This window comes from Diplotaxodon limnothrissa, linkage group LG23 (assembly GCF_057381915.1).
Source record: "Diplotaxodon limnothrissa isolate DT_005_m linkage group LG23, D_limnothrissa_male_GT1.1, whole genome shotgun sequence".
NCBI classification, from domain to species: domain Eukaryota; kingdom Metazoa; phylum Chordata; class Actinopteri; order Cichliformes; family Cichlidae; genus Diplotaxodon; species Diplotaxodon limnothrissa.
In genome coordinates this window covers 700,930-725,369 of record NC_140617.1, presented here as the reverse complement: position 1 = coordinate 725,369, position 24,440 = coordinate 700,930, and the positions used below count along the sequence as shown (strand labels likewise).

The 24,440-nt window shown below is 43.8% G+C and overlaps 3 protein-coding genes across 4 annotated transcripts; 1 reads left to right on the top strand and 2 right to left on the bottom strand.

Moving 5' to 3' along the window:
- Positions 1-3,864: 3,864 nt before the first annotated feature.
- On the bottom strand, positions 3,865-10,834 carry timm44 (translocase of inner mitochondrial membrane 44 homolog (yeast)). The gene is made up of 13 exons (XM_085348289.1): positions 10,804-10,834; positions 10,259-10,363; positions 9,609-9,812; positions 9,448-9,528; positions 9,217-9,366; positions 8,910-9,046; positions 8,416-8,501; positions 7,543-7,635; positions 6,366-6,490; positions 6,161-6,211; positions 5,915-6,004; positions 5,572-5,682; positions 3,865-4,880 (listed from the first exon to the last, which is right to left on the bottom strand). Exons 1-13 carry the CDS (start codon positions 10,831-10,833, stop codon positions 4,761-4,763), a joined length of 1,383 nt encoding a protein of 460 aa, XP_085204415.1. The 5' UTR covers position 10,834; the 3' UTR covers positions 3,865-4,760.
- Positions 10,835-11,077: 243 nt separating this feature from the next.
- hnrnpm (heterogeneous nuclear ribonucleoprotein M) lies at positions 11,078-18,619 on the bottom strand. 2 transcript variants are annotated; one of them, XM_085348189.1, is made up of 16 exons: positions 18,405-18,619; positions 17,302-17,483; positions 15,696-15,748; positions 14,995-15,002; positions 14,796-14,889; positions 14,448-14,705; positions 14,180-14,333; positions 14,005-14,054; positions 13,869-13,926; positions 13,280-13,387; positions 13,129-13,179; positions 12,979-13,044; positions 12,778-12,879; positions 12,075-12,685; positions 11,935-11,986; positions 11,078-11,853 (listed from the first exon to the last, which is right to left on the bottom strand). In XM_085348189.1, the coding sequence occupies exons 1-16, from the start codon at positions 18,494-18,496 to the stop codon at positions 11,690-11,692; spliced, it is 2,103 nt and encodes a 700-aa protein (XP_085204315.1). In that variant the 5' UTR covers positions 18,497-18,619; the 3' UTR covers positions 11,078-11,689. The 2 variants fall into 2 exon arrangements, with proteins under 2 accessions (XP_085204315.1, XP_085204314.1); XM_085348188.1 differs by lacking the exons at positions 12,778-12,879; positions 15,696-15,748; positions 17,302-17,483; positions 18,405-18,619 and having other exon boundaries at positions 13,869-14,054; positions 14,995-15,661.
- Positions 18,620-19,350: 731 nt separating this feature from the next.
- Positions 19,351-24,235, top strand: dmap1 (DNA methyltransferase 1 associated protein 1). The gene is made up of 10 exons (XM_085348091.1): positions 19,351-19,788; positions 20,083-20,174; positions 20,386-20,581; positions 20,698-20,856; positions 20,963-21,130; positions 21,269-21,454; positions 21,797-21,868; positions 22,399-22,471; positions 22,851-23,194; positions 23,591-24,235. The coding sequence occupies exons 1-10, from the start codon at positions 19,693-19,695 to the stop codon at positions 23,648-23,650; spliced, it is 1,446 nt and encodes a 481-aa protein (XP_085204217.1). The 5' UTR covers positions 19,351-19,692; the 3' UTR covers positions 23,651-24,235.
- Positions 24,236-24,440: the final 205 nt, after the last annotated feature.

Here is a 24,440-nt window from a genome sequence, read left to right as displayed (position 1 = left end):
AAAACGATGAACGTGGCTCACGAAGCCGACTAAACCTTTTTTAAATCTTTCTTTCTTTTATCTTTTCTTATGTTTTACAGTTATTAAACCTACATATCCTCAGTTTTAGTCTCTTTACCAGAGAAGAAAGGCTCTGACCTGGCGTCCAAACACGGTGGTGCAGCAGCTTCCTGACACACGTCGCCGCCCCTGCATATTCCCTCACACCGGTGCACCTTTCTGGCCTTTCCTCCTGGACTGCTGTGCGACCACCTGTGTGAATGAGCATGTGTGCGTGTGTGTGTGTGTGATTATGAGTCAACACGTTGGCTCAGTGTCCCACTGCACTGGAGAATCTGGGTCAAAGTGAGCACCTGAACAGCACACGCCTGCACAGACAGAAGCCTCCTCTTTCCAGCACACTGCTGAGCCCAGCTGAAAACACCTGGTGGATAAAAATGCTGTTTTTCTTTCAAGCTGTACAATCAGCTACAGAAAAACGCTCGATGGGGTTAACCTAGTTTAGCTTTTGTGGCAAATCTGTTAAAATGGATAATTAGATGAAAGTAGAGAAGTGCAGATGCTAAAGGAAACGGGGCTGTCAGGGGAGCTCAAGGACGGCATAGTTAATGGGGCATCACGCAGATGACACAGAAGAAAGGAAACAGGGTGGGTGTTGAATGAAGGGATGGCTGGCAGGCTCGGAGCACTTAGCTTGTGTGATATAAAGATGAACAGGAAGTGTAACACCGCAGAACAAGAAAACAGCAAGACGTGTTCGGGAAATTAAAGCCAGCCTGTTATCTAAATGACATCAAGCTTCACAGTCGAGACTTCAGGCTTCATAATGTAAGATTTGGATTTACTGCTATCTTTAAATTACAGAGGACAGTGTTGTTGAAAGGATGTCTTTACACACTAAAGATATTGGCTGAATTATGACTCATCGTGTTGTCTTTTGAAAGTCCCTTTTCTTCCTGTTGTTGTCACTCGGCTTGTTAGTCCTGCTGCAGCTGCCAGCCTGGAGCCCAGGCAGGATGTCAGCACTCACCCATCAAGCGAGCGAGTCTATGTGACACTTGCGTCCTACTTTGTTGACTTTCTTCACCTGGCACCACTTCTCTCCGTGCGTGGACAGACGTATGCATGAGTAGCCCCTTTTTATAATTTTATAATTCACAGATTCATTACATAAGTCATCTTTTCAGGATTAATAAATATGAAAATGGATGTATTTACATAAAGTGATGTTACGTCACTGTTTGGGACTGGAACCTAAAAAGGGGGTACCTCTCAGTTTAAGTATGTAAGTGCAATAGCAGCACGAAACCCTGCGTGAGGGGGAAGGGGCGGAGCATGGAGAGGTTAGAGTCTCACGGTTTTCCGACCGTGTGCACAGGTACTTCTGGATAACTGCTTTGTTTTGGAACATCCATGCTTATTTAGGAAGGAGTTCATTGTTACATCCTCAGTTTGTAATAAATAAACAGTCTTCAAGTCATAACAAATTTCCCACCTGTGGGACTAATAAAGGTCATCTGATCTTATAATGCAACTGGAAGCATTTCTTTGGGAACCCAGGAACACGCGTCAGCCATAGACTCCCTTTGTGAACTTGCTTTATTGGAAATTACCCTACGACGCTCTTTCCACCCATTCAAATACTGTTGGCTCGTTTAAGGCTGGGAATAAGAATTCTTGTTCTTATTATATGCACAGTGGAGCTGTTATATAATATAGTTTATTCACTCAGGTGTTCATGTGTGTCACTCACTTCCACCTGAAGTAGTAGCATCAAAGTATAGTGCTGTAAACACAACTGATGACTATTTGATGCTGCACACTGTGTGTGAGCTCATCATCAACGTGATAGCATATGGAACAAACACAAATGAGTCGGGTCTTCTCTCGGTCAGCAGGATCCGTCTGACCAGTTGTGGATTCTCCGAGGATGCTCCTCTGGACCCTGAGTGGGGAGTGGTGTGTGCGAGACCACGGAGGTGCACTGTGAGCGATGAGCATAGCAACAGGGAGCTGCAGCCTCAGCACAGCTTAGCAATAGTCAGGATTCATCATCCAGGACAGCGCTTGAACAGTGGAGGTGCTGGTCTGCATGTGCAGACATGCAAGCCTGTGTATGAGCAACCACCAGCCGCTGTCAGCTTCCGTGAGCGACGCAGGACCAAATGAATGCAACACTGCATTCTGCTCAGCATCTGTCCCGAGCTGCCTCGTTACTGCTGCACACAACGAACATCTGCTGCCATCAGCATTTCATCTGGACTGAAAACATTTACTCAACTTTACTGGGTTCAACTGCACATTAATGCAAATATGTAATCAGCTAATTCAGTGCATTTATGCAGGCAGACATGGTCACGGTGACCGTGAAGGTCACACCGAGTGTCACAATGTTCAGCGACTCTGAACATGGCGGCTTGTTGGCTCCAGACCGGCTGATCTGAATGAAACTGATGATCTACTGGGATTTCCCCACATAAACATCTCTACAGTTTACAGAGAGCAAGAAACTAACTAAATTATTACTAGTACTACTACTAATAAATACATAAATAGAAACATGATTGAATACGCTGAACACACTGAGCTAGCCCCAGCCCAAACTGACCCTGAACTTCAAACTGATGAGTCCAGCTGCAGCCTCGGTTTCTACCTGTTTTCTGAAGTAGGATCACTGTGGCGATCACAAGTGTCTTTGTGCTGGTTTCCTCTTTGCGCCTGTCAGCTGTGAGTTCATACCTGAATACTGAGAGAAAGCTCGCTTGCGCCTTCATTGCGACAGGAACTTGCGTTGGTGTGCGGGACCGTAGCCTCAGCTGTGATTCAGCTGAAGCAGCAAAGTAATGTAATGAAATACTTTATCCTGGGAGTAATTAAGTAACATACGCTGCTTAGCAATGGCGGTGACAGTCACAGCGAGCCAGTGAGAACCCAACAGACTCAATAACAGAATCAATAAAGGATCGAATCAATAATTGATGCCAGTAATAGAATCAGAATCCAACTCCCATTCCAGGTCGGATCACATTTGGTGATGAAACATGAAAGTATGGATCCATCCTGCTTGTATCAGCAGTTCAGGTGTAATCCTGTGGATCTGACACTGTGGGCCCCTTAGCACCAACTGAGCATCGTTTAAATGTCACGGCCGACCTGAGTATTGTTGCTGACCATGTCCATCATTTTATGAAAACAGTTACCATCTTCAGATGGAGCTCACTGCAGACCTCAGTCCAACAGAGCACCTTTGGCGTGTGCAGCTGACACACTGACTGACTGTGTAACGCTGTCATGTATGGAGCAAAACCTCTGAGGAACGTTTCCAACACCTCCAGTCTGTGCTGTGACATAAAGAGGGTCCACTACAGTCCCAGCAAAGTGTACCTAAAAATATGTCCAGTCAGTGTACATCAGAAAAGCACACTGATAAAGATTTTGTTGTTCTTCCATGAAACTGTCTGAAGGTGTTACAAAAGTTATTGAGCAGACACAACAGAAATAAAACCGTAGAGATGAACTCTTTCTGTCCCCAGACTGGAGATGCTTCAGGTCCCACGTGGCCTTTCTAACCTCCACGTTTCTGAGACGAGCTCCTGGGATGCTGACCGCACAACAAGGCACAGTGAGGCTGGCACATCACAGCACTGAAGGCCGAGCAGTCGCACCAGAAGTCACCGAGGAGAAACACGAACGGCACGAATCGCCGATGAAACAATCCAGGTCACCCTACATCATCACACTGACAAACCAATGAGTGCTCAGCCTCCGCTCAGCCCCGGAGATGCTCCCAAAGGAAAGATGACATAAACAGTGAAATCCCACACGAGGATTTAATTAAAAAAATAATTAGCAACTGCCCTCGAAGGAATCACATGATCTCGTCCCAAAATGAACCGTTAAAAAACCAAAAAGGTGGATTGAAAGTTGTTTCCAAAGGTGACTGTTCATTTTATTTCTTATAATAAATATAGACTCTTACAGGTCAACAATCACACTGAAGCATTATCATACATACAAGGACGACAATCCTCAGTAAAGATGGGAGCGCACTGATTGGCACTGGCGAAAGCAGCCACTGTCACCTCTTCCACCAATCAGGTGCTGGCGTGCTGCGACTTCAGGACCAGCGTTTGCCTTAGTCCTGAAACGACCATCCCACATGCTTGAAAACCAGATATTCCATAGTGTTGTGCAACAAAGTTAATTTTTGGAAATAAAATCACGGCAGTGGTTTTGTTTTTTGCAGTAGCACCTCCCACAGCCACTGGGATCAATGGTTCCAACTCTGGGCCCAGTAAGTTGATGGTGTGCGTCTCTTTTTGATGGAGAAAGACGGTGGAATAAAGGTATACGGTGACATCACGGTGACGTCACGGTGACAGGATATGAAGGAGTCTGTTTGACGACATAAGTTTTAGTTACAAATCTATCGGCTGATTCCCACATGATTGTTTCCCATATTGATAAAATGGCATCATTTAAAGCCAACAATGGCAGAGCTGCATCAAACAGCAAAGCTCAGCCTACAGGCTGCAAGAAGGACTTTGGATGAATGTTGTTGGTGGTCTACTGCCCCCAAGTGTGAGCCTGAGGAACGGTCAGGAATAACTGACGGAGCAAAGCCAATAGATGGAGAAGCAGCTCGAGCTTTCAGCAACACTACTCCACAGTGTTTTCGTAGCAAAGTCCGGCCCCCACACGTCCACCTGTGTGTGTCCCCTCCTCCCTGACTGTGAGTGTTTAGTGCACATCAAAGAGTCTTAGAGGATCTGCTCCGTGCTCGAGGCGGAGATATCCAATAGTCTCCAGGCAGCGTACGGGTTGAGCTCTTCCTGGTCTCGGCAGAGAGCCCACACGTACATCATCCGGAGGACTTTTTCCTGGAGGAAAGATGACAGATGAGATCACTTCACTTTAAATTCAAACAACACAAATAACATGATGATACATCTGTAAGCGACTGATTGAACCACGACACAAACATCTGTTTTGCTGCTGGCTTGATCGAACACACAGTCTCCTGTGGTTCAAAGGGAGGGGCTCAGCCTGTGCAGAAAGCTTCTTGGCATTTTCAGTTTCAGTCAACATCCAGACGTCGCATTAAAAAGTTTGAAAGATGAAAGACATGGAAACAGAGTCGCTGAGTCCAGGAGCCATAAATGGTCGAGTGTGTCATTTAATGCTCAGACATTAGAGCTCAGCTTATAAACTCCAGAGGAACAGTACATCCACCATTTATCCTTTGGCAGAAGCCTTGTATCCTGAGCACTGGGCATCTGCCAGCTGCACGGTGCTGAATGGATACTTTGACCTCGCTTCCAACCAAACGCGTCCCCGAGCTGTCCTCGGCGGCTGATTCACAGCCCATAAAGCTTTCTGGGTCTGAATAAACAAAGGCCAAACGGCTGAATATGACTCCACCGTCTCGTTGCATTCACTTAATGATCAATTTAAAAGATCTCACACACGTGTGAGTGTGACAACATGCCAGCTAAAGCTCTGTAATAGTTCACGATCAACCAACAACTCTGTGTGTGTGTGTGTGTGTGTGTGTGTGTGTGTGTGACTTACAGGATCTCCTTCCACCACTTCTCCTTTGGTGTTTCGGATCACCATGACTAACTGAGCCTGGAAAGTGATAATCAGCACTGGACCCTGGTCCATCATCTTACCCATGGCCAGCTGGAGAACAACATGCATGAATATTTACTGACCAGAATTCAAGGATTTCCCTTCATCAGGTGAAACATTTACAAATATAAAAGTCGAATCAGTGATCAGAGTCGTTACAGCTCCCGTCAGCACACGTATGAACTGCAAACTGATGAAGTGTTGCTATTTTTAAACCTGAGATTGCAAAGAAGAGCCAGTAGTCTGAGTATCAGCCCGCAGAGTCTCATCTTACGCAACTTACATCAATACTGTCGATGTCCAGAATCTTGGAGTGGAACTGAAGCCCCATGGCCTTGGCTTGCTGGATTGGATGAGCCAGCTGGCTGTACGTCTGCAAACCCAGTGAAGGAGAAAATGGAGATCACATAATGACAAAGACACTTCATGAAAAACTGGCCACCTGCAGAGAATCGAGGCACAGCAGAGCCATGGAGCTGTCAGTCCACTTATTTAAACACGCAGAGCCAGCGTGTGCAAAAGGACGTACCGCTTCATAGCACCAGTCCTTCAGAACCTCCAGCTCCCCTCGAATCATGGCCTGTGTGGAAAAAAGGCTTAAATGGTCGTCCTGACTTGTTTTATGAAGGCAGTGCACAGTCGTACCGAGTATTCTCCTTTTGCAGAGGTACACTCTAAATGACAGTTTAAAGATTTAGAAAAACTTGAGTGATATCTGCTGAGATTGGTGTTACCTCCAGTATGTTGGGGATGATGTCTCGCTCACACTGCTTGAGAAAGGAGTCTTTGTCAAAGGACGGGTCCACCTTCAAAATCTCTGTCAGCACTTCAGACATCTCAGTCTTTGAAAACAGTCCACCTTTATGCACACGGACGAGCAGGACAAAGATTTGTAAAAGATTCATCAAGTATATGATAAACAGCGATTTAACCTCCAATAATATAAAGACTTTCATCTTTACGTAAGTCAATCCTCTTCTGCTTATCCGATCAGATGTCTGAATCACCCCAACCGGGTCCTTTGGATGTGGAGGTCGGGCTGTTTGATACAACGATATGAAAATGTCTGTCGTTTCATATCGTTTACTTCCTGCTGTCGCAAAATAAACTGTTCACGCCAATATTTTTTCACCGTTTTGATGGTCACTGCAGAATTAGCTTCTTAAAGTTCTCTCTTACATTTAATATCACCACACTGCGGACGGACAAGCGACTGTTTTTATGCGTTGTCGTTAGCAACAACGACGGTAAAACCACCATCCGCTTGTTTATTTTCCACATAAACCTTTCACAATAAAGCTGAAGATCCTGTTGAGATTTTTCAAAATAAATTGAATCACGTGAAAGATGCAGAGTGTTTAGAGACGAGAAGCTAAAAAGAGCCGTCAGGTGCTAACAAATAAACCTTAGAACACGCCGTGTAATAAATACTCAAAGAAAACGGCGGCCTTTCAACTTATGTCTAAAAATGTATCTTTCAGCATCGGTCAAAACACTCGACTCCAGCTACACGACGCACAGCTGGAAACACTTCACACAAGTCGAGCTGCCCGAGATTCACAGAATGGACAGAAAATGCAAAATGTTTGTGAAATATATCGCTGTTGGACGGCGGATGTCTTATATCGCGATATCAGATTATAGTCATATCGCACAGCCCTGTGTGGAGGAGCTGTGCTCCTTATGAACGACTCCACTTCCCCCCCGAGGAGTGGGCACTCCACCCTGTCCTGGCTGAGGACCAGGTACTGATCCTCTATTGGTGGATCAGTACCGCATATGTTACTAAAAACATCTTGACTAGACATCATATCAAGGTCCACGAATACAAATTAAGTCTTTCAAGCATAAAAAGAGATACATGTAAGAATTGTGTGTTTCAAAGCACCGACAGTTCCCACAGATGCTCACCTATGATGTCAGTCATCTTGTCAGTGACGGCACGGGACGCTCTGATAAACGCGTTGTCACTCTCATCATATTTCATCTTCATCTCAAAGAACCCTGTGATTATTAAAAAAATCAGTTTGTCAGAGGTTTGGATACAAAGGTAATCTGATTTCCAGGCCTGGATAAGTTCAGGAAAGCAGTACGAATATTTGTCTTTCTAACAATAAGCACATTATACAAGCAGCATGTTTGTTTATAGCATTTTGAGTCAAAACATTCACAAATGTGTCAGAACATGTGGGCGGCGGAGAGCTTCACCTCACAGAAAGCAGGGCAAGAAAAGCGTGAAACCAATCAAAGACTCATCCTGCATCCCAAACTGGAATGAAAGACTTTCATGGCAGCAGTTTGCCAGCAATGTTATTTTATCAAACACAGAAGTGAGTGATCAGCATTTTCAGCTTAGAAACGCTGATGGGGCCCAAATGGCTGTGAAAAAAACTACATGATTACTTTGTGTAACGTCCCACCTGAAAGGCCATCTTTCACACGTCCAAACATTATTAATCATTAACAGCGTTTCCATAACTAATGCACATAAAATTAACCGAGTGTAGCTACATCTTCCATCACCCTGCTCTCTCAGAAAATGCTTATTAATAGATGCTAATAAACTGGAGGGTCAGTAACGCCATCGCCGGCCAAACACAAAAGTACGCCAGCTTTATTACTCGGGGTCAACAGTGAAGATGCAGCAGCATCACATTTAAGACAACAGACATATCATTGGTCCTCTCCTATAATTACACTGGGACAGTTAAGCAGGTAACGCCTGAGCGACTAAAACAAAGAGTCAGTATGTGTAACATGAAGGGGGGGGGGGTTATTGCTTACTGTTAAAGACCACGTTGTTGTCTTTGAAGTCCTTCCACTGCTGGTACCATTTTGAGTCTTTGTGGAGCACCACGCCCATAGCTTCCCTAAAGTGATGATATAAACATATACAGTGATATAAAATGTGATAAATAAGCACTTTACAGCCAGATCAACAAGGCAAATAGAAATGAAACACTTGAAATGACAATGAGGTGGAGGAAATGGCACACAGCTGTTACAGTCCTCCTCCAAACATCAGGCAACAGTTTGTGTGAAAACTGTCATTTGATGGTGTTAAGCTGATGATACCAAAACCTGCTGAAGAAATAATATTAATGTCAGTTTCTGGGTATCTGATCGGACGTGAGTCCCAGCTCTCGCTGCTTTTAGCTTTGGGTGAGTTTCAATTCTTATATCTTTAGTAATATTGGCCCGATCGATCCAAATATTGATCGTGAAGCTGAGGGGCATGTCCCCTCTTAGCATCAGGCAAACAGAGGGCCCTCACGTACTCGTTGGCCTCAAAGACCCTGCTTTCATCCGCTGCCCCCTTGGAGGAGAATTCCGTCCTCTTTCTGAGTCTGGTGGGAGGCCGATAAGGGCCAGTGTGACCCAAGTCACCGATCTCTTTCTTCACACTCTCCATTCCCTAAAAACAGAAAATCTGTCAGTGACACAAATTATTTCTAATAGTTAGTAAATAATGACCTCGTCTTTAATGATAGCTCTGAGAATAATGGTAACACGTTTATGCGTCATACATGCTGTACAGGAGAAATAAAAGGTGAATCATATTTAACTTGCACTGTGACTGCATACCTGCGATATTGCTTTAAATGCGCCCGTCTTCCCCAGCATCTCTCCACTCTTGGAGACAGTCTCAGCAGATGTCTTTGCTGTTTTGGCAGCTTCTTCCATTCCTTCTTTGATTTTCTTCCCAAATTCTGTCCGGCTGACCTCTTCCAGTCCCTTACAAACATACAGAATCGTACCAGCTTCAGCAGCATGACTACAACAATCAGAGTTTATACGTGTACCTGTCATATTTACCTCTTTGACCGTCTCTGAAATGTTTCCCAACTTCTTCCTGAGAACCTCGGACGTCTTCACTGTTTCAGACTCTATATTTTTCTGGGAAAAGACAAGAAGAGCATTTCCAGACCTGCTACTAGTTTAAGTGACAGAAGTTCAGCGTGCGGCCAGATACTTACATATTTCCTCCGAGCTTGCTTCAGTGCCTCTGACTCCTCGAGTTTTTTGGCCTCTTCTCGAAACTTTTTGATGTTTTCTTTCATTTCCTTGCTCTTGTTTAGCTCCTGTTTGAGGTTATCCAAAAACTCTCCCAGGAAACCTCTTCGTCCACCACCCCGCTCTCCTGACAAATACCTTACTTGAAGAAGGGCTGACTGAGGCACCTTGAAGACACACAAAAACCCCACCAGGTTAGGATGAATGCAAATATAGAGTTTGTATTTCTCAAATGTATTTCTTGTGCCAGAGTTCTAAAAATGTAAACCTGACCAACAGTTGATTTTTAGAGAGAAAAGAAATCCCACCATCTATATCTATCTAGATACAGTGTGCTAGACTTGGGCTAAAAGAGGAAAATTACCAAGCATTTGTATTAAAGTTTCAGCAAAGCCTTTCAGAAACTATACAAACGCAGGTTAACTCTAAACTACAAGCTGCAGTACGACTTCCCTGAATAAACTGTGACATTTTAGCATTTTAAAGCACCCCAAGTATCTTTCTGTGTTAATACTAATGATTATATATGCCAATATAAACCAACAGTATATAGACTATATGGCAAAGGCAGACATAATCAGGGTCAAGTAGGACTTATTCCAGGTGTTGTTACCTGTGGAGAGTGTGTGAGGAGCCCACGTATCGTGTAGACATTGGGTCTGTTGGAAAGCAGCAGGTAGGAGGAAGGGAAAGCCACCAAACCCCTTCTTACACATATCTGGACAAAGAAACAAAGTTCAGCAGACACTCGAGGCTGAAATAAACTCTTGAACTGAACGTGACGATAAATCACGAAGCTTTGGTGTTTTTACAGGAAACTTCTTTATCGGAACGCTTCAAGTGAAGCAGCAGCAAACAAGCTAACGATAGAAATAAAGTTTTCCAGAAACAATGTTTGGAGCTTTTGGACTTTTCACTGAAATTCCAACATTTTATATGCTCCCAACTCCAAGAGCTGAGACACCGGCTGCTTACCCCTCTATTCAGACGGCTAGCTCGGCTAGCTTACAGCACGTTTAGCAGAGAAGTTAAACGAAATTGAGATTTTCGCCGTTTCGGCTAAAAGAGGCCGTGGAATAAATGTCGTTTCAGTTCGTTCCCTTATCGTTTTGTGGTGTTTTTACGTGGATATTTTACACACATGGCCCAAACACTCACCTGATAACACCGACATAAGGGGGTCGCCATCTTGAACGTCGTGCTTGTGACCTTCTTCCGGTGGTGACCTCCCTCGTCCACGAGGGGGCTGGACTACAGCTCATTGTAATAGCCAACCAGAGCTCAACAGGACCGTTCCACCGCCCCAGTGTTTGTGCCTCATATTTACGAGATCAACTTTGACCTGCAGTCGCTGCTCACTATTTGGCTCATTTAGCTCACATGTTATGAAACGTACGATCAGCGCACGAGCACCACAAACAGTGAACGCGTTTCAAATATTGAGGTTTATTTTATCAAAACACCTTACAGAACAAAAGCACTGACAGGAAGCATGATAGGACAAAAATAAAAAATTAAAAGTTGGTCTCTAAAAAATTTAAACAGAAGGAAAAACAAACACTTTGACTATGACGTGTCACTAAAGCCCATTTCAGACATGCATTTAGTTTTACTTTTGTAACAGCATCTGAACGTGCTGGCTTCATGCCTGAATCACTTCTTAAAACTCAAGAAAGCAATAACAGCACGAGCTAATGTTTGAGTTATGTCTCCTGAGCTCACTGTAGAACCCCAAAGGAGAATAACGTGAACATTAACAGCCTCACATCTCAAATTCATTTTTGAGCTGCAGTAAGATCTCTCACTGAGTGGTACTCTGACACATGGTGATCAGTCTAATAGTCCTCATAGCTTCATTCAAAGTCAAGCTTACCCATGTCTGAGTGATTTTAACATGTGACACATCCAATGTCTGAAAAGGGCAAAAATAAAGAGTTTCACTGTTACATTTATCTAACATGGTATACTGGGTGAAGGGGCAGTTCAGGAGTACAGAGTGAGATCACAAACTAAAATAATGTCAGATGCAACACGGACACACAGGTTATGCATTCCTGTCAATCCTAACATCAATTTCTCTTCCATTCAGGCGATAGCCGTTCATGGTCCGGCAGGCGCGCTCGGCAGTTTCGGGATTGTCAAAGCGAACCACACCGCAGCCCTTGGACTTCCCGTTCTCCATCTTAATATCAGCATACTGGACCATTCCTAAAGGAGGATGAACACAGATGTCCAAAATGACTGAAAATGCTGATTAACAGTGCTGATTTCATTTGATTTGAGTCTTACCGCATGCGTTGAAGGTATCCTTCAGCATCTTCCAGGTGAAGTCAAAAGGCAGCTGAAAGACAAAAATATCCCCAAATTAATTTAAAGTATAGACATACTTCTCCAGTGAATACGCCAAGCTAAAGTGTGGATTAACTTACATTCCTGACAAAGATCTGACATCCCTTCCTGACATTGCTTCCCCCGGCTCCAGGACCTCCAGCCCCAGCTCCTCCAAAGGAATTGCCGCCAAATCCACGCTCCAAGTCACCAGAACGGTCAAACTGACCACCAACACCTCCAGATCCCATCCGGTCAATTCCAGAGCTCATGCGGTCAAGGCCGCCAGATGGAAAACGGTCAAGTCCTCCGGCAGAGCCCATGCGGTCGAAGTTGCTCGCCATTCTGTCAATCCCGGTGTTGCCCATGCGATCCATTCCCATCGGAGAGCCAAAGTCCATGCCGCCGCCGCCGCCACCGCCACCACCCCCCATGCGGTCCAAGCTAGATGGGCCCAAGCGGTCAAATCCAGATGGGCCGAGGCGATCCATACCTGAACTCATACGATCCAGACCAGGTCCGACCCTGTCCATACTGGGTCCCAGCCGATCCATCCCAGAGCCCATTCGGTCAAACCCGGAACCCATCCTATCTAGATCAGACACGCGGTCCATCCTGTCCATTCCCATCCGATCCATTCCTCCCATGCGGTCCATGTTGGTTCCCATGCGGTCCATTCCAGAGCCCATGCGGTCCATTCCCAGCGAGCTTCCTATAAAAGTGAGCAAACAGAAGAGAGAGAAAAATGCATGAGTGGAAGTAAGCACCAGTGTGGCTTTCAAACAGAATCCTGTAAATACTAACCCATTCCTCTTTCAAAGGAGTCTCCAAAATTATTGCGAGACATTCCCATTTCATTTCGCCCAAATTCCCTGTCAAAAGCACCACCAATCCCACGGTCCATCTCTGACAATGCAAGAGATGAAACCATTAGACATCCAGCAAAACGTGAAACTGTTCCACGCTTGCTCTGGAGTGCTGAGTGGGTTTTCGACACTTGCTTACCGTTCATCCTGCCCATCCCTGAAGAGCCAAAGCGGTCCATGTTCATTCCTCCAAAGTTGTCCATCCCTATAAACAAAGACATTAATATTACAGAAGGCACTTTTTTTTGGAAAGACCAAATGTAGGTAGACTCAAAGTTTTACTACATACCTCCTCCTCCCATCCGGCCTCCCATGTTGGCGAAGCCCATTCCTTCCATACCTACAGGGACAGAGTGACACTGAGCTCTCACTTCACTGCTGTCTTTTAGTCAGTGGATTAAAAATAAATTAATGTGTTTTAAGAAGCTGCAGTTGTGTACCTCCAGGACCCATGTTGCCCATCCCTGCACCACCACCTCTGTTGAGCTGAGTAGCATCAATAGGTTGGCCCCCAGGTCCCAGTCCCAAACCAATACCACTCAGGCCACCTGGTTCAGAGACAACAGGTTAAGTTTGAAGATTGTGTGTGTGCGCGCACACACGCGCACACACGCACACACACACACACACACACACACACACACACACACACACAAGCATAAATACAGCTGACACTTTCAGGGGAAGCAGTAAACCAATGTCGACCTCCATGAAACAAAGATCACATGACCCCAGGGGCTGCTGGGAAACAGACATGAAGCATGAGCAGACAGTAGAGGAGATGGGCGACGTCAAGTAGTTTTGGAATATCATTTAAATAGTTACTGGGTTTCTCTCTCCCCAGTTTAACAAAAACTATGGTAGCATGGATCAAAGTGGTCTTCAATGCAGCAACTCGAGTGAGACAAAACTAAATATTTCATCTAATTTAACAAAATTAATCATAAAAATCGGGACTTTAATCGACGTGAATATTTTAAACTCTCAAAACCTTCTGTTATACTAGAACAAGGTTCGATGTATACTCACGGGGAAGGGCAGCTGCTCTGTCCGGTGGTCCAAAATCTTTAGGAAGAGATTTCTCATCCTGTAAAAAAGGCAAAGGCATTGTAACCATACTCATCGTCAGGCCATAGAGCTCTAATGTACAGCAAAGGCAACATACCAGTTTGACGTGCATCGTCCTGTTAAACAGGAGCTGTCCATTGAACATTGCTTTGAAACCGTTAAGGAAAACATGCGGGCGCGCGCGCACACACACACACACACGCGCACACACACGAGAGATTCAAAAAGATTCAATGGCTACCATAGAAATGCTGAATTTTTCCAAAGGATACAGACAGCCTGCACTGCTTCGATGGACATATCAAATGTGACGGTGCCCATGCCTCGACTTTTCCCGTCCTTGTCCTCCAGAATGTCCGCCCTCACCACCATGCCCGCCATGCTGAACACCTCCTTCAGCTTCTTCCAGCCCACTTTGTAGTCAAGCTGTAGGTAGTTTCAGACAGTTAATTAGACAAGACTAAAGTTACAATAAGACACAGTTCCATATATTCAGTATTTGTATACAGACTGAAAAACGGATAAATCACTAAGGCTTACATTAGCCACAAAGACAGTGCTGCCAATCCTGCCAGCCTGGAGACCATGGATGATCTCATTGGGGATGTTCGGGTTATTCAGGAGGCTCGGAGGAATGTTGACCATGGGACCATTTGGTCCAGGACCCATACGATCCATTCCGCCCATTCCACCCATTCCTCCCATGCCTCCCATTCCCCCCATTCCGCCGTGACCTCCTGGAGGGCCTCCACCTTGGGCCTTGTTGATCTCCCGCTGGCAAATCACACCATCAGGGTCCTTACAAAGAAGCACAAAATAATGAGTCGGCCAAATCCACAAGTACAGCTTTTGTCTGTGCGTCGGACAGCTTCCCCCTCTGGGACCTACCTCTTTCACTTTGAGGGGCCGACCATTGAGGTTGTGCTTGTTGACCTTCTCCACTGCTTTCTTCATCAACTCTTCCGTCCTGAACTCAACAACACTGACAAAAACACATTTCCAGTGAGAAATGTGTGTAAAACACTGGTGCATGTCTCACGTGCAGTTTGCACTATTTGCTTTTGACGATAAGTTAAAGTCTACTTACGCACAACCCTTTGTTGATTGAAGTCATTGGAACAGGTCAAATCAAAGGGAAGAGAAAATATTTCAAATTAGTTAAAGTGATTGTAACACTGGACATATTTTGACAGGTCACAATAAACAATCTCATGCAATTAAAAGTTCATCACCATACACAAGCCTACAGCCTTGGTCACATCTGTGCTTCCAAAATAACACTACATTGTTAAGATCTTTTTAAGCCAAGCCAGTAACACAATACAGGCAAATGTATTCAATAGAGTTTTCCCCCAGCATCCTAAAGGCAGACAGTGACAGAGGATTCCCAACTACTGAGATATTAGAGTTTTCCAGCAGTTCTATGGAATGAGTTTTATTTATCAACCATCTAGCAGCCTTGCTACGACCTCTTGCAGACTACGGCCCATTAGATCATAAGGAGCAAATCCCACAACCACAGGGACATTATCAGCTACTGCAATCCCACAGGATTGGCTACAAAGGAGCTGAAGTCCTGTTATAAGATCATCAACCCTTCGATGGCCTCGAGTCAATGCCACAGACAACTTCAAATGAAACATGCCTCCGGCACGTCACCGTGTCACACACACTCCACCAGGTTTGTATCTGAACAATTCCAACATAGTAAATAAGGAAACCAAAGCTGACAAACACAGGTTTGTCTAGGCTTATTCGTGTGTTTTATTTGTATGTATTTGCACTTACCCTGGATTTGCCTTCTGCGTCCATTAAGTGTTCCACGTACGTTACCTCACCCACTACAAATCAGATTCCAGAGACGACACACACCAAGGGGAGAGAAGCCGAGAGAACAATGGGGGTTTAGAGCAGAAACAAGTAGGGTGGCCGGTGACAGTGAGCTCAGACAGCCAGTCCTGAGCCTTCCCCCAGCACCTCATTCAGCACAATCTGGTACAGGTCTACAAAAAGCAAGCTTGGACTTTTCCCCTCTTTCTTTAATTAATTGAGACTTCTTAGCCCGTCCTTGTTAGAATTCTCCCGAAACACCAAACGCAGTAGACTGAGGACAACAACTTTTGGACTGGCCAACAGCCTTTCAAGTTGGATATGATGCCGCAAACACCACCTCTTCTACCTGAAGATAATTGACCAAATAATTTCAAGTTGGCAAAGCCGCCTTAATACCTCAGCCGCTTTCCTGTCAAACCTCAGCAAACTTTGTCAACGGTTTTAACCCTCAGTCCATCAGCTGAGCCTAGCTGAGCTAGAAACCTACCCATAATCGTAATGAAGAAAAACTTTTGGATGAGAAGCTTCTCTAACTGCCAACCTGATCATGGACTGGACCTGGTCCTGAAATGCACGATCGTAATTTGGATTCAGCGTCGACCACAGCCACGCCTTTGTTCCAGGTCATGTCTGCTCAACAGATGGACATTGATGACCAAACCTCTAGAGACAAGGACGGTGCATAAGAAGCTGCTTCGTTTTGTAGACCTGTACCCCAAATAAATCCGCAGCACAAAGCTGTGCTTGGTACAACATGAAGATCTGCCGAGAAAAACATTTGCTTGTCAAGGTCACACCTAAAAAAGAAAATGCAATTTAACTCCACAGTCAGTTGTCATGAAACAAATACTACTTGGACCTTCTGAAAAAGCATTGTACCCTTCTTAACACATGCTCAAATAGGTGCCAGTTAAATGCATTACTCCATAGCTACACAACATGTTTAACACTTTAATTGACTTTTAAATAATCCTTACTCACATCCACATTTACTGCATCACAAATTAAATATTACATTTCTCCGAAGGTTTGACCACAAGTTAATAAATCTTAAGTGTGTAAGTTTTACTGTTAATTACAAATTTCAACTGAAAGCAACCTTTTCCATGTTTCTGGACCAAAAAAAAATCACTATACTGTAACAAAGAACTGTATTTTTAATGCATTTCTTGGGGGAGGAACCACATCATTATCCCATTCATGATCACAAGCCATTGGACTTTCGAGTTAGTGGACTTCCTTTGCACATTTACGACCGCCACTTCACAAAAACTCAAGATTTTAGTAATCTTAAGGGAGACTGAAAATTCAAACATCCAGGTTCACCACGCTTGTACACGTCTGCAGCGACTCCTTAGCTGACAGACAGATTTTTAAAAAAAGGGGACCTTGTCCACAACCATTGTTCCAAGTGACTCCAGCATGGTCTCAGACAACACTGTACAACTCCCCAGAGCTCTTCAAAACTGCAGTGGTCAAACAAAATGACCCTGCATCCTGATTTGATCTTTTATCATGTCAAAAATGTGACACGAGTCAACCCCTAATCCTGATACCTTACCTTTCTCTTTCATCAGATCTTTCAGGGCTTGCCACTTCACATCATATGGGATGTTGCTGACGAAAACGCGGTATCTCTTGTTTGCGTTTCCATAGGGCTCATAGCGACCACCTCCACCTCTCTTCTGAGGCCTTTCCTTCCTGCTGGCATTGGCCTCATTCTTGCCTTTTCCATTCATTTCCCTGCAAAATGTAAAGTTCACAAAACTTTCTAAACATACTTTAAAAAGCTTTTAAAAGACTTGCCAAACTCACATCCATCACATCTCCCATTTTTGCTTCATTACAATCCATCCATCTTACTTTAAAATGTTTCGTTATATTGTGTTTTTTTGTACTTTAATTAGCTATAGTTGTGTTTAACTCCTTATAACTACTGTAACAAAACATTTTCCAAAATCTGGGGGAACAGAAAGATACCTCATGTCAGTGGTTCCCAAGGTGGGGTGGGAGGGGGGGGTCTGTTGTTTATTTATTTGGTAGGTGGTAGTTTATTTTATTGCAGTTTACTTTTGTTTGTTTATTTGTTTACAGAAGGTTTCCTTGTAAAACAAAGGAGGGCCTAGCAAATAAAGTTTGGAAACCGCTGCCTCGGGAAAAGTGAATTTCAATGCTAAATGCTAATACTAACTGCAGACACAGGCATCATTTACACAGACACACAATGGTTAACTAGCAGCCTGCTATCTGCAATCCAGCCGCATGGCTAGGCCTCTCCTTGGATAAAGCGGGCCTGTGCTATATTAAACTGTTTAAGTAATGCCAAAAAGCAGCAACAGCGACCGGACATAAAGTTAAATATGTCCACTTTCTGTTGCAACAAAGCAATAGCTACATGTACTTTTAATCCTATCATACATCCAGTAATATATAACGCAGGGTTGCATTCGGTAAATAGACGGGCCCCAAATGCCGCTTAAGCTAGAAAAACACGTACAGAACGTATTTAAAGCACACCGGGGCTGCTAGTCTACCATTAATTGCATTTTTAAAAAATATAATTAAACAGATGCCGCTGTATACAAATTTATCGCTGTGTAAGAAAACAAATTAAGCTAACTAGCTAATAAGCCGCAACAAAGGAACCTCGATGAATGGCCTTACCCCTGCTGCGAAGTCGGCTGCTGCTGCGGCGGCGTCGACAGCTGCTGCTGGCCTGCTTGCTCTGTGGTAGTTTCTACCTGCTCGTTGGACATTTTCTTACGCAAATTAGTGCTTATGAAAGGAAACTGTACTAGAAAATTTGATATTAGTGATTCTTGCGCTTCTAAAGAGAAACTCAAAAGCACATATACTGAATTCGTACAACACCTCTCACTGGTACGCCAACGGAGGAAAATGGCGGAAAGAAGGAGGAAGCATGAGTTTAAACGAGAGGTTCTTCTTCTTCTTTATATTATTTATCGGCGTTTGGCAAACAGCAAAATGGTACATTACCGCCACCATCCGGTGAGGAGTGTGGACTGAAATGTAAAAAAATAAAATAAAATCGTCCCAGACAAATTAGTCTACATTAAAAATATATATATATATATATGGCCTGATAACTTTCACTTATCGAGTTCTTACGAAATAAATCAACCAAGTCCAGTTTCAGTTTCATATCACCAAGCTGTCTTCATTCAATGAAAGGGTCTGCTTCCGGTATTTTCTTTTAAAACTAAGGACATCGCGGCACGTACATTGATTTTCAGAATAATGTGCAAGCGTACATAAAGTTTGATGAACGGTAAAATAAGTAGCAAAGGTTTATATGTTTTCAAAGAAACGTGACAAACAGGTCCTTCATGTTTGAAGCGTTACTATTTTTATAATGGCATCACAGTTTTATGCTCTGCAATTATTTTACAAATGTGCCGGGCATGGTTTGAAGAATTTGTATTCTATTGCAATGATTTTGTTGGTATTTTTAACCTCCACTGTCGTTTACATTATTTAACAATGTAAACATAATAAAGCTGAATTCGAGTTGTTATGCCCGCCAGACCTCACGGGGGCGATAATTAATAGGCAATCCGTCTAGTCACAACGATATGAGCGGGGACGGAAGGAGTGTCGGTTTTGTGCTAATTGCTCTCTTTGCCTTAACAGCTATCTCGTGAATGTTCATTATAAATGGCCCTGTAATGTTCACATATTGTAGTCAAGTACGCAGTAATATTAGGAATATAAACTCTTACGAACTCTTTATATTGCTGTTTGCGGTTCTGAGACCTAAGCGTTGCTACCGAAATGCTAACATTAGCATTAGCGCTTAGCTAGGAGTGTGTACGACGAGTCTTTCGTTACCACATGCACAGAATGAATGAGTGCGCGTGAATTAATTCGTGTTATTTAGCTTTGATAGATTTTTCAAAACGTTAAATAGCTAAACAGTTAATCTCATACAGCCATGGCTACCGGTGCTGATGTCAGAGATATTCTTGAGTTGACCGGAGGGGATAATGATGGTCCCATCACCAAGAAAGACCTCATCAACTCAGACAAGGTGAGACTGTGTTATTCATGTTTGTCTTATAGTGAGATGGACGTTTGTGTTTTGTGTTGTATACGATAATTCTAACGATGTCTGTCCCTGGATTTAAGTAACACTGGTTTAAATTATACTTTCAATGAATTTCACTAGCTGTTGGGTTCGTAACATGCAGGTATAATAATGTACTTATGTACTTACAGCTCAAAGCTTTTGCCAGGGAGAGAAACTGAAGAGATGTGTATTACAATTGTTTGAGCACAAATATTTTTGCAGTTGAATAACGAATGTCTGCATCTTCCACCTCAGAAAAAAACCAAGAAAGCAACAGAGACGCTGACCTTCAAGAGACCAGAGGGAATGCACAGAGAGGTCTACGCTCTGCTTTATTCTGATAAGAAGTATGCTTTTCTTTTTCAATATTAGTCAGTTAATCTGAAATGCATAAAGGCCTTTTTAATGTTTCCTGTTTGGGAATTTCAAAAGGATTTATTTGCATTTGGAAGGAATCTAAAGTGTTTTGTAAATAACTTTGCATTTCTGTGTTTCTTGATTTTATGATAACAATTAGAATATTGATAATAAAGAATTGTTTTTTCTGTTTGTCCATAGGGATGCACCCCCCCTGCTGCCTAGTGACACCACTCAAGGTTATAGGACAGTCAAAGCCAAGTTAGGCTGTAAAAAGGTTCGTCCCTGGAAGTGGATGCCCTTCACAAATCCAGCACGCAGAGACGGGGCCATATTCCACCACTGGAGACGTGTTGCAGAAGAGGGCAAGGACTACCCTTTTGCTCGCTTTAACAAGGTAGGGAAAACCCTCTTCTGCTTATGTAGTACAGGCAAGAAGGACATGTGGTTGCAGCTACCCGTCCTTTCGCATTATTCATCCTTTTTCACTGTTTCTCTGTTTTACCTCTATAGACAGTGCAGGTGCCAGTGTACTCGGAGCAAGAGTACCAAATGCATCTCCACGATGATGGCTGGACTAAAGCAGAGACAGACCACCTGTTTGACCTTTGCAAGCGGTTTGACTTACGCTTCATCGTTGTCCATGACCGATATGATCACCAGCAATACAGAGTAAGTGTTTAGTGCCTCATCTATAATGGATTTGAAAATTACAGTAAGGGGAATTTAAAGAACACACGTTTTAATTTTAAAAACTGTTTTGTTTGTTTTTTGTCAGAAACGCTCTGTGGAGGACCTGAAAGAACGATATTATAGCATTTGTGGTAAGCTGACCAAAGTGCGCGCAGCATCAGGGACAGAACCCAAAATCTACATCTTTGACGCTGGCCATGAAAGGCGCCGCAAAGAGCAACTGGAAAAGCTGTTCAATCGCACACCTGAACAGGTTTGTGATTTTGCATTTTGACCTGTATCTATGTGCAGGTGTATAGACATGTTCTTTTTGTGGGGGGAAAAAAAAAGAAAAAGATTTTTCACAGCATTTTAAATGTGAAAGACCGCATTTCTCCGTTTTTCCCTGCAGGTGGCAGAAGAGGAGTATCTTGTTCAGGAGCTAAGGAAAATTGAGACTAGGAAGAAAGAGCGTGAGAAGAAAGCCCAGGATCTGCAAAAACTCATTAAGGCAGCTGACACAACGACAGAGTTGAGACGAGCTGAAAAGAGAGTTTCCAAGAAGAAGCTTCCACAAAAAAGAGAAACAGAAAAACCGGTATGATAGGATTTCACTCAAGAAGAGCAAAGTAAAGCACATGACTGCTGGTAACAGAGGAAGTCAAAGAAAAGCAACAATGGGGAGAATTTTAATAACAATAATGGTCACGGTGCAGCTTTGTCCTCATTTTGCACTAAATTAATTGTTACTTGCTTTAAGTGGTGTTTTGGTCATTTCTTTATTTTGATGGGACAAGTGTCTCTAATAAACCGCACCGATCTTCTCTCAGTGTTCTAAGTAACATTTAAACCCAGTTTGATCCATAATAATGCCTCTATGGTGACGTTTCAGACGTATCCAAACAGTTTGTGTCTCGCATTTATAGTTTTTCTTGTTTAGGCTGTTCCAGAGACGGCAGGCATCAAATTCCCTGACTTCAAATCAGCGGGCGTCACACTGCGCAGTCAGAGGGTGAGTATAGCTCCGTCCTGTTCAATATTATTAAATAGTCCTATAAAATCACTCTTAGGGAATTGATGTAAAAGTAAAAATGTGAAATTCTTTAAAATAGAAAGTTTTTGTTTGTCCAACTCTTAATTTCAAGATACTGATTTGTGAGAAACTAGAGTTTCTGACTTTAGTAGCTATTCCTCTTATCACTGTGATAATTAATTCTATTACTGACTAGCTAATATCTGTAAAACCTAGCCTAGCACGGGGACTCTTATTCATCTTCAAGACTGATGAGGAGCTGCCGCTCTCTATGGAAAATACATTTGCACAGCTAAAGGAGTGGAGTGGCCCCACAGCTAATCAGTCAGATAGAGTTCAGTGGATAAAGACATTTTGATCTGGCCCGCTGAAGTGCATTTCATACGAATTAAAAGCCCCGAGGTAGAGCTGTTTATCCTAATGTCCCGGTACCTTAAATCACGCTCGTGTGTGTGTGTGTGTGTGTGTGTGCGCGCGCATTTTTCTCTGCGTGTTTGTGTGTTATTAAGATGAAACTGCCAAGCTCCGTAGGCCAGAAGAAGATCAAGGCCATTGAGCAGATCCTGATAGAGCAAGGAGTGGGTGAGGATGACTAAACTTTAGCAATTTGTTAACATTCCCCAGTTTCACAGTCTTAACTCTTCTTTGCGACAGAGTTTAGTTTCAGTACAGAAGGAAATAAAAGGATTATGTAACCTTTGAAGCATTGCAGGGATGCTACAAATAAGTTAGAGTTTAGTTGAACACACAGGACGTTTTTCACTTGTCTTTATATTTGTTTGCAGCATCTCAGGCGCTCACTTCACGTTACAGTTGACAGTAATGCAACAACACTTTGTAACATGTAACCACTTTAGCTAAACACACTGTGCATGCGTAGACTGTACACACCATCAACTAAATAAATGTGTTAAAGTGCTTAAATCACACTTTAGTCTTTCCTCTTTGTGCCCTTCTGTAGATCTTAACCCCATGCCCACTGAGGAGATTGTGCAGATGTTCAATGAGCTTCGTAGTGACTTGGTGCTGCTGTATGAATTGAAGCAGGCCCACAGCAACTGTGAATACGAGCAGCAGATGCTGCGTCATCGCTACGAGGCCCTGCTGAAGGCCGGCGGGTGCGTGGGAACTGTAGGAGCCGGTCCAGTCATTGCATCACAGGGTGGGGACATCAACGCCACCAACAGCACTACAGCATCCACCCCAGGGGCTGAATCTCAGTCCTGGCTCAATGCAGATGACATTAAGGTGGAAGCCAAGGAGCAGATCATCGACGTTGTAGGAGCACCGCTTACCCCCAACTCGGTATGTTTGTGAAACTCGGAAACGAACTTTTCCAAACCGTTATCATTGTGTAATAATTTTTGTTTTATACTATTATTAGTAGTATTAATGGGCGAGAAACCAATGAAGAATCCAGCGCTCGTTATTGCAGCAGTCACTCGTCGTGGTTGCTTTTTTGTATCTGTGTTGAAAAGGGTCGAACCTGCTCATAGCCTCATAATAAAGCTCTGCAGCAGTAGAAAAGAACAGTAGAGACTAATGACTGTCTTCACCCTCCTGAGGCAAACAGCAGGTGTTAGCAGGGGAGAGCGCAGCATGAGTGGGTCAGACTTTTCTCCGTTGTAGGCATTTTGGATGTTATTCATTAAGTGGTCGTAGCAAACCCCAGCGTGACTGTCGTGTATTTGTGCATTGCAGCGCAAGCGGAGAGAATCGGCGTCCAGCTCGTCTTCGGTGAAAAAGGTGAAGAAGCCTTGATGGGAGCGGCAGCTTTTACACGTGGAAGCGAAGCGGCAGTGTTACTCATTCAGATCACAGTGGCGACGGCCACGAGTGAACCAGAGAGACACAGCAGAGCTGGACACCATGTTGTTGTCTATTTACGTACACTCATTGCTCACAACACACACACACCTTTTCACCTACTAACGAGGCCTTTCGAACCCCTCCCATCAGGCCTGCTCAGCATCGCTGTGACAAAGGCAGCGACTGAGTGACATTTCATTCCATTACTGCTCGTCTCCCTGCCTCCACCGCTGCTCGGCCTTAGATGAGGCAAGATCAACTGTAAATTGCCCGGCTGAGCTAATCGGGACACGGGGAAGAAGGTGGGAACGACTGCGTAATTGAAATGAATTGGAATGAAAGAACGGGGTCGGGGAATGGGAGGATGGCGAGCCGCAGTGCTCGTTTGACCCGTGTGAGGGTTGTTGTTTCGTGCCGTAGTGTTTACTGGAAACGTGTTTTGTGTTAACCTGTGGCGCCGGCCCGACCTCGCTTCCATCTGCTGCCCAGTTTTTTTCATGTCGGACTAGCGGGACTGATTTGTGTTCTCAGGTGACCTTGGAGATGCTTTAGTCAACGTTTCAATAAATGTCTGTTTCTTTCTTACATGGAGGTGTGCGTGTCTATACCTCAGAAGTTTGCCGTTCACATTTCAAAGGGACGTCACTCTACAGATTTCAGAGATCTGCACTTGGGGGTAATTAGTGTTGAATACACATTTGATGGGGAAATTGTAGGGTCACGACATTCTTACCTTACCTGT

Excerpts from the sequence above, each read along its gene's own strand:
- dmap1 (XM_085348091.1), top strand. The coding sequence starts at position 19,693 with ATGGCTACCGGTGCTGATGTCAGAGATATTCTTGAGTTGACCGGAGGG. Across the intron at positions 21,131-21,268 it reads TCAATCGCACACCTGAACAG|GTGGCAGAAGAGGAGTATCT; the intron begins GTTTGTGATTTT and ends TTTTCCCTGCAG. Across the intron at positions 21,869-22,398 it reads TCACACTGCGCAGTCAGAGG|ATGAAACTGCCAAGCTCCGT; the intron begins GTGAGTATAGCT and ends TGTGTTATTAAG.
- hnrnpm (XM_085348189.1), bottom strand. The coding sequence starts at position 18,496 with ATGTCCAACGAGCAGGTAGAAACTACCACAGAGCAAGCAGGCCAGCAG. Across the intron at positions 17,484-18,404 it reads CAGCCGACTTCGCAGCAGGG|GGAAATGAATGGAAAAGGCA; the intron begins GTAAGGCCATTC and ends TACATTTTGCAG. Across the intron at positions 15,749-17,301 it reads AGATCTGATGAAAGAGAAAG|TGGGTGAGGTAACGTACGTG; the intron begins GTAAGGTATCAG and ends TCTGATTTGTAG.
- timm44 (XM_085348289.1), bottom strand. The coding sequence starts at position 10,833 with ATGGCGACCCCCTTATGTCGGTGTTATCAG. Across the intron at positions 10,364-10,803 it reads CCTTATGTCGGTGTTATCAG|ATATGTGTAAGAAGGGGTTT; the intron begins GTGAGTGTTTGG and ends TTCTTTGTCCAG. Across the intron at positions 6,212-6,365 it reads TCATCCCCAACATACTGGAG|GCCATGATTCGAGGGGAGCT; the intron begins GTAACACCAATC and ends TTTTCCACACAG.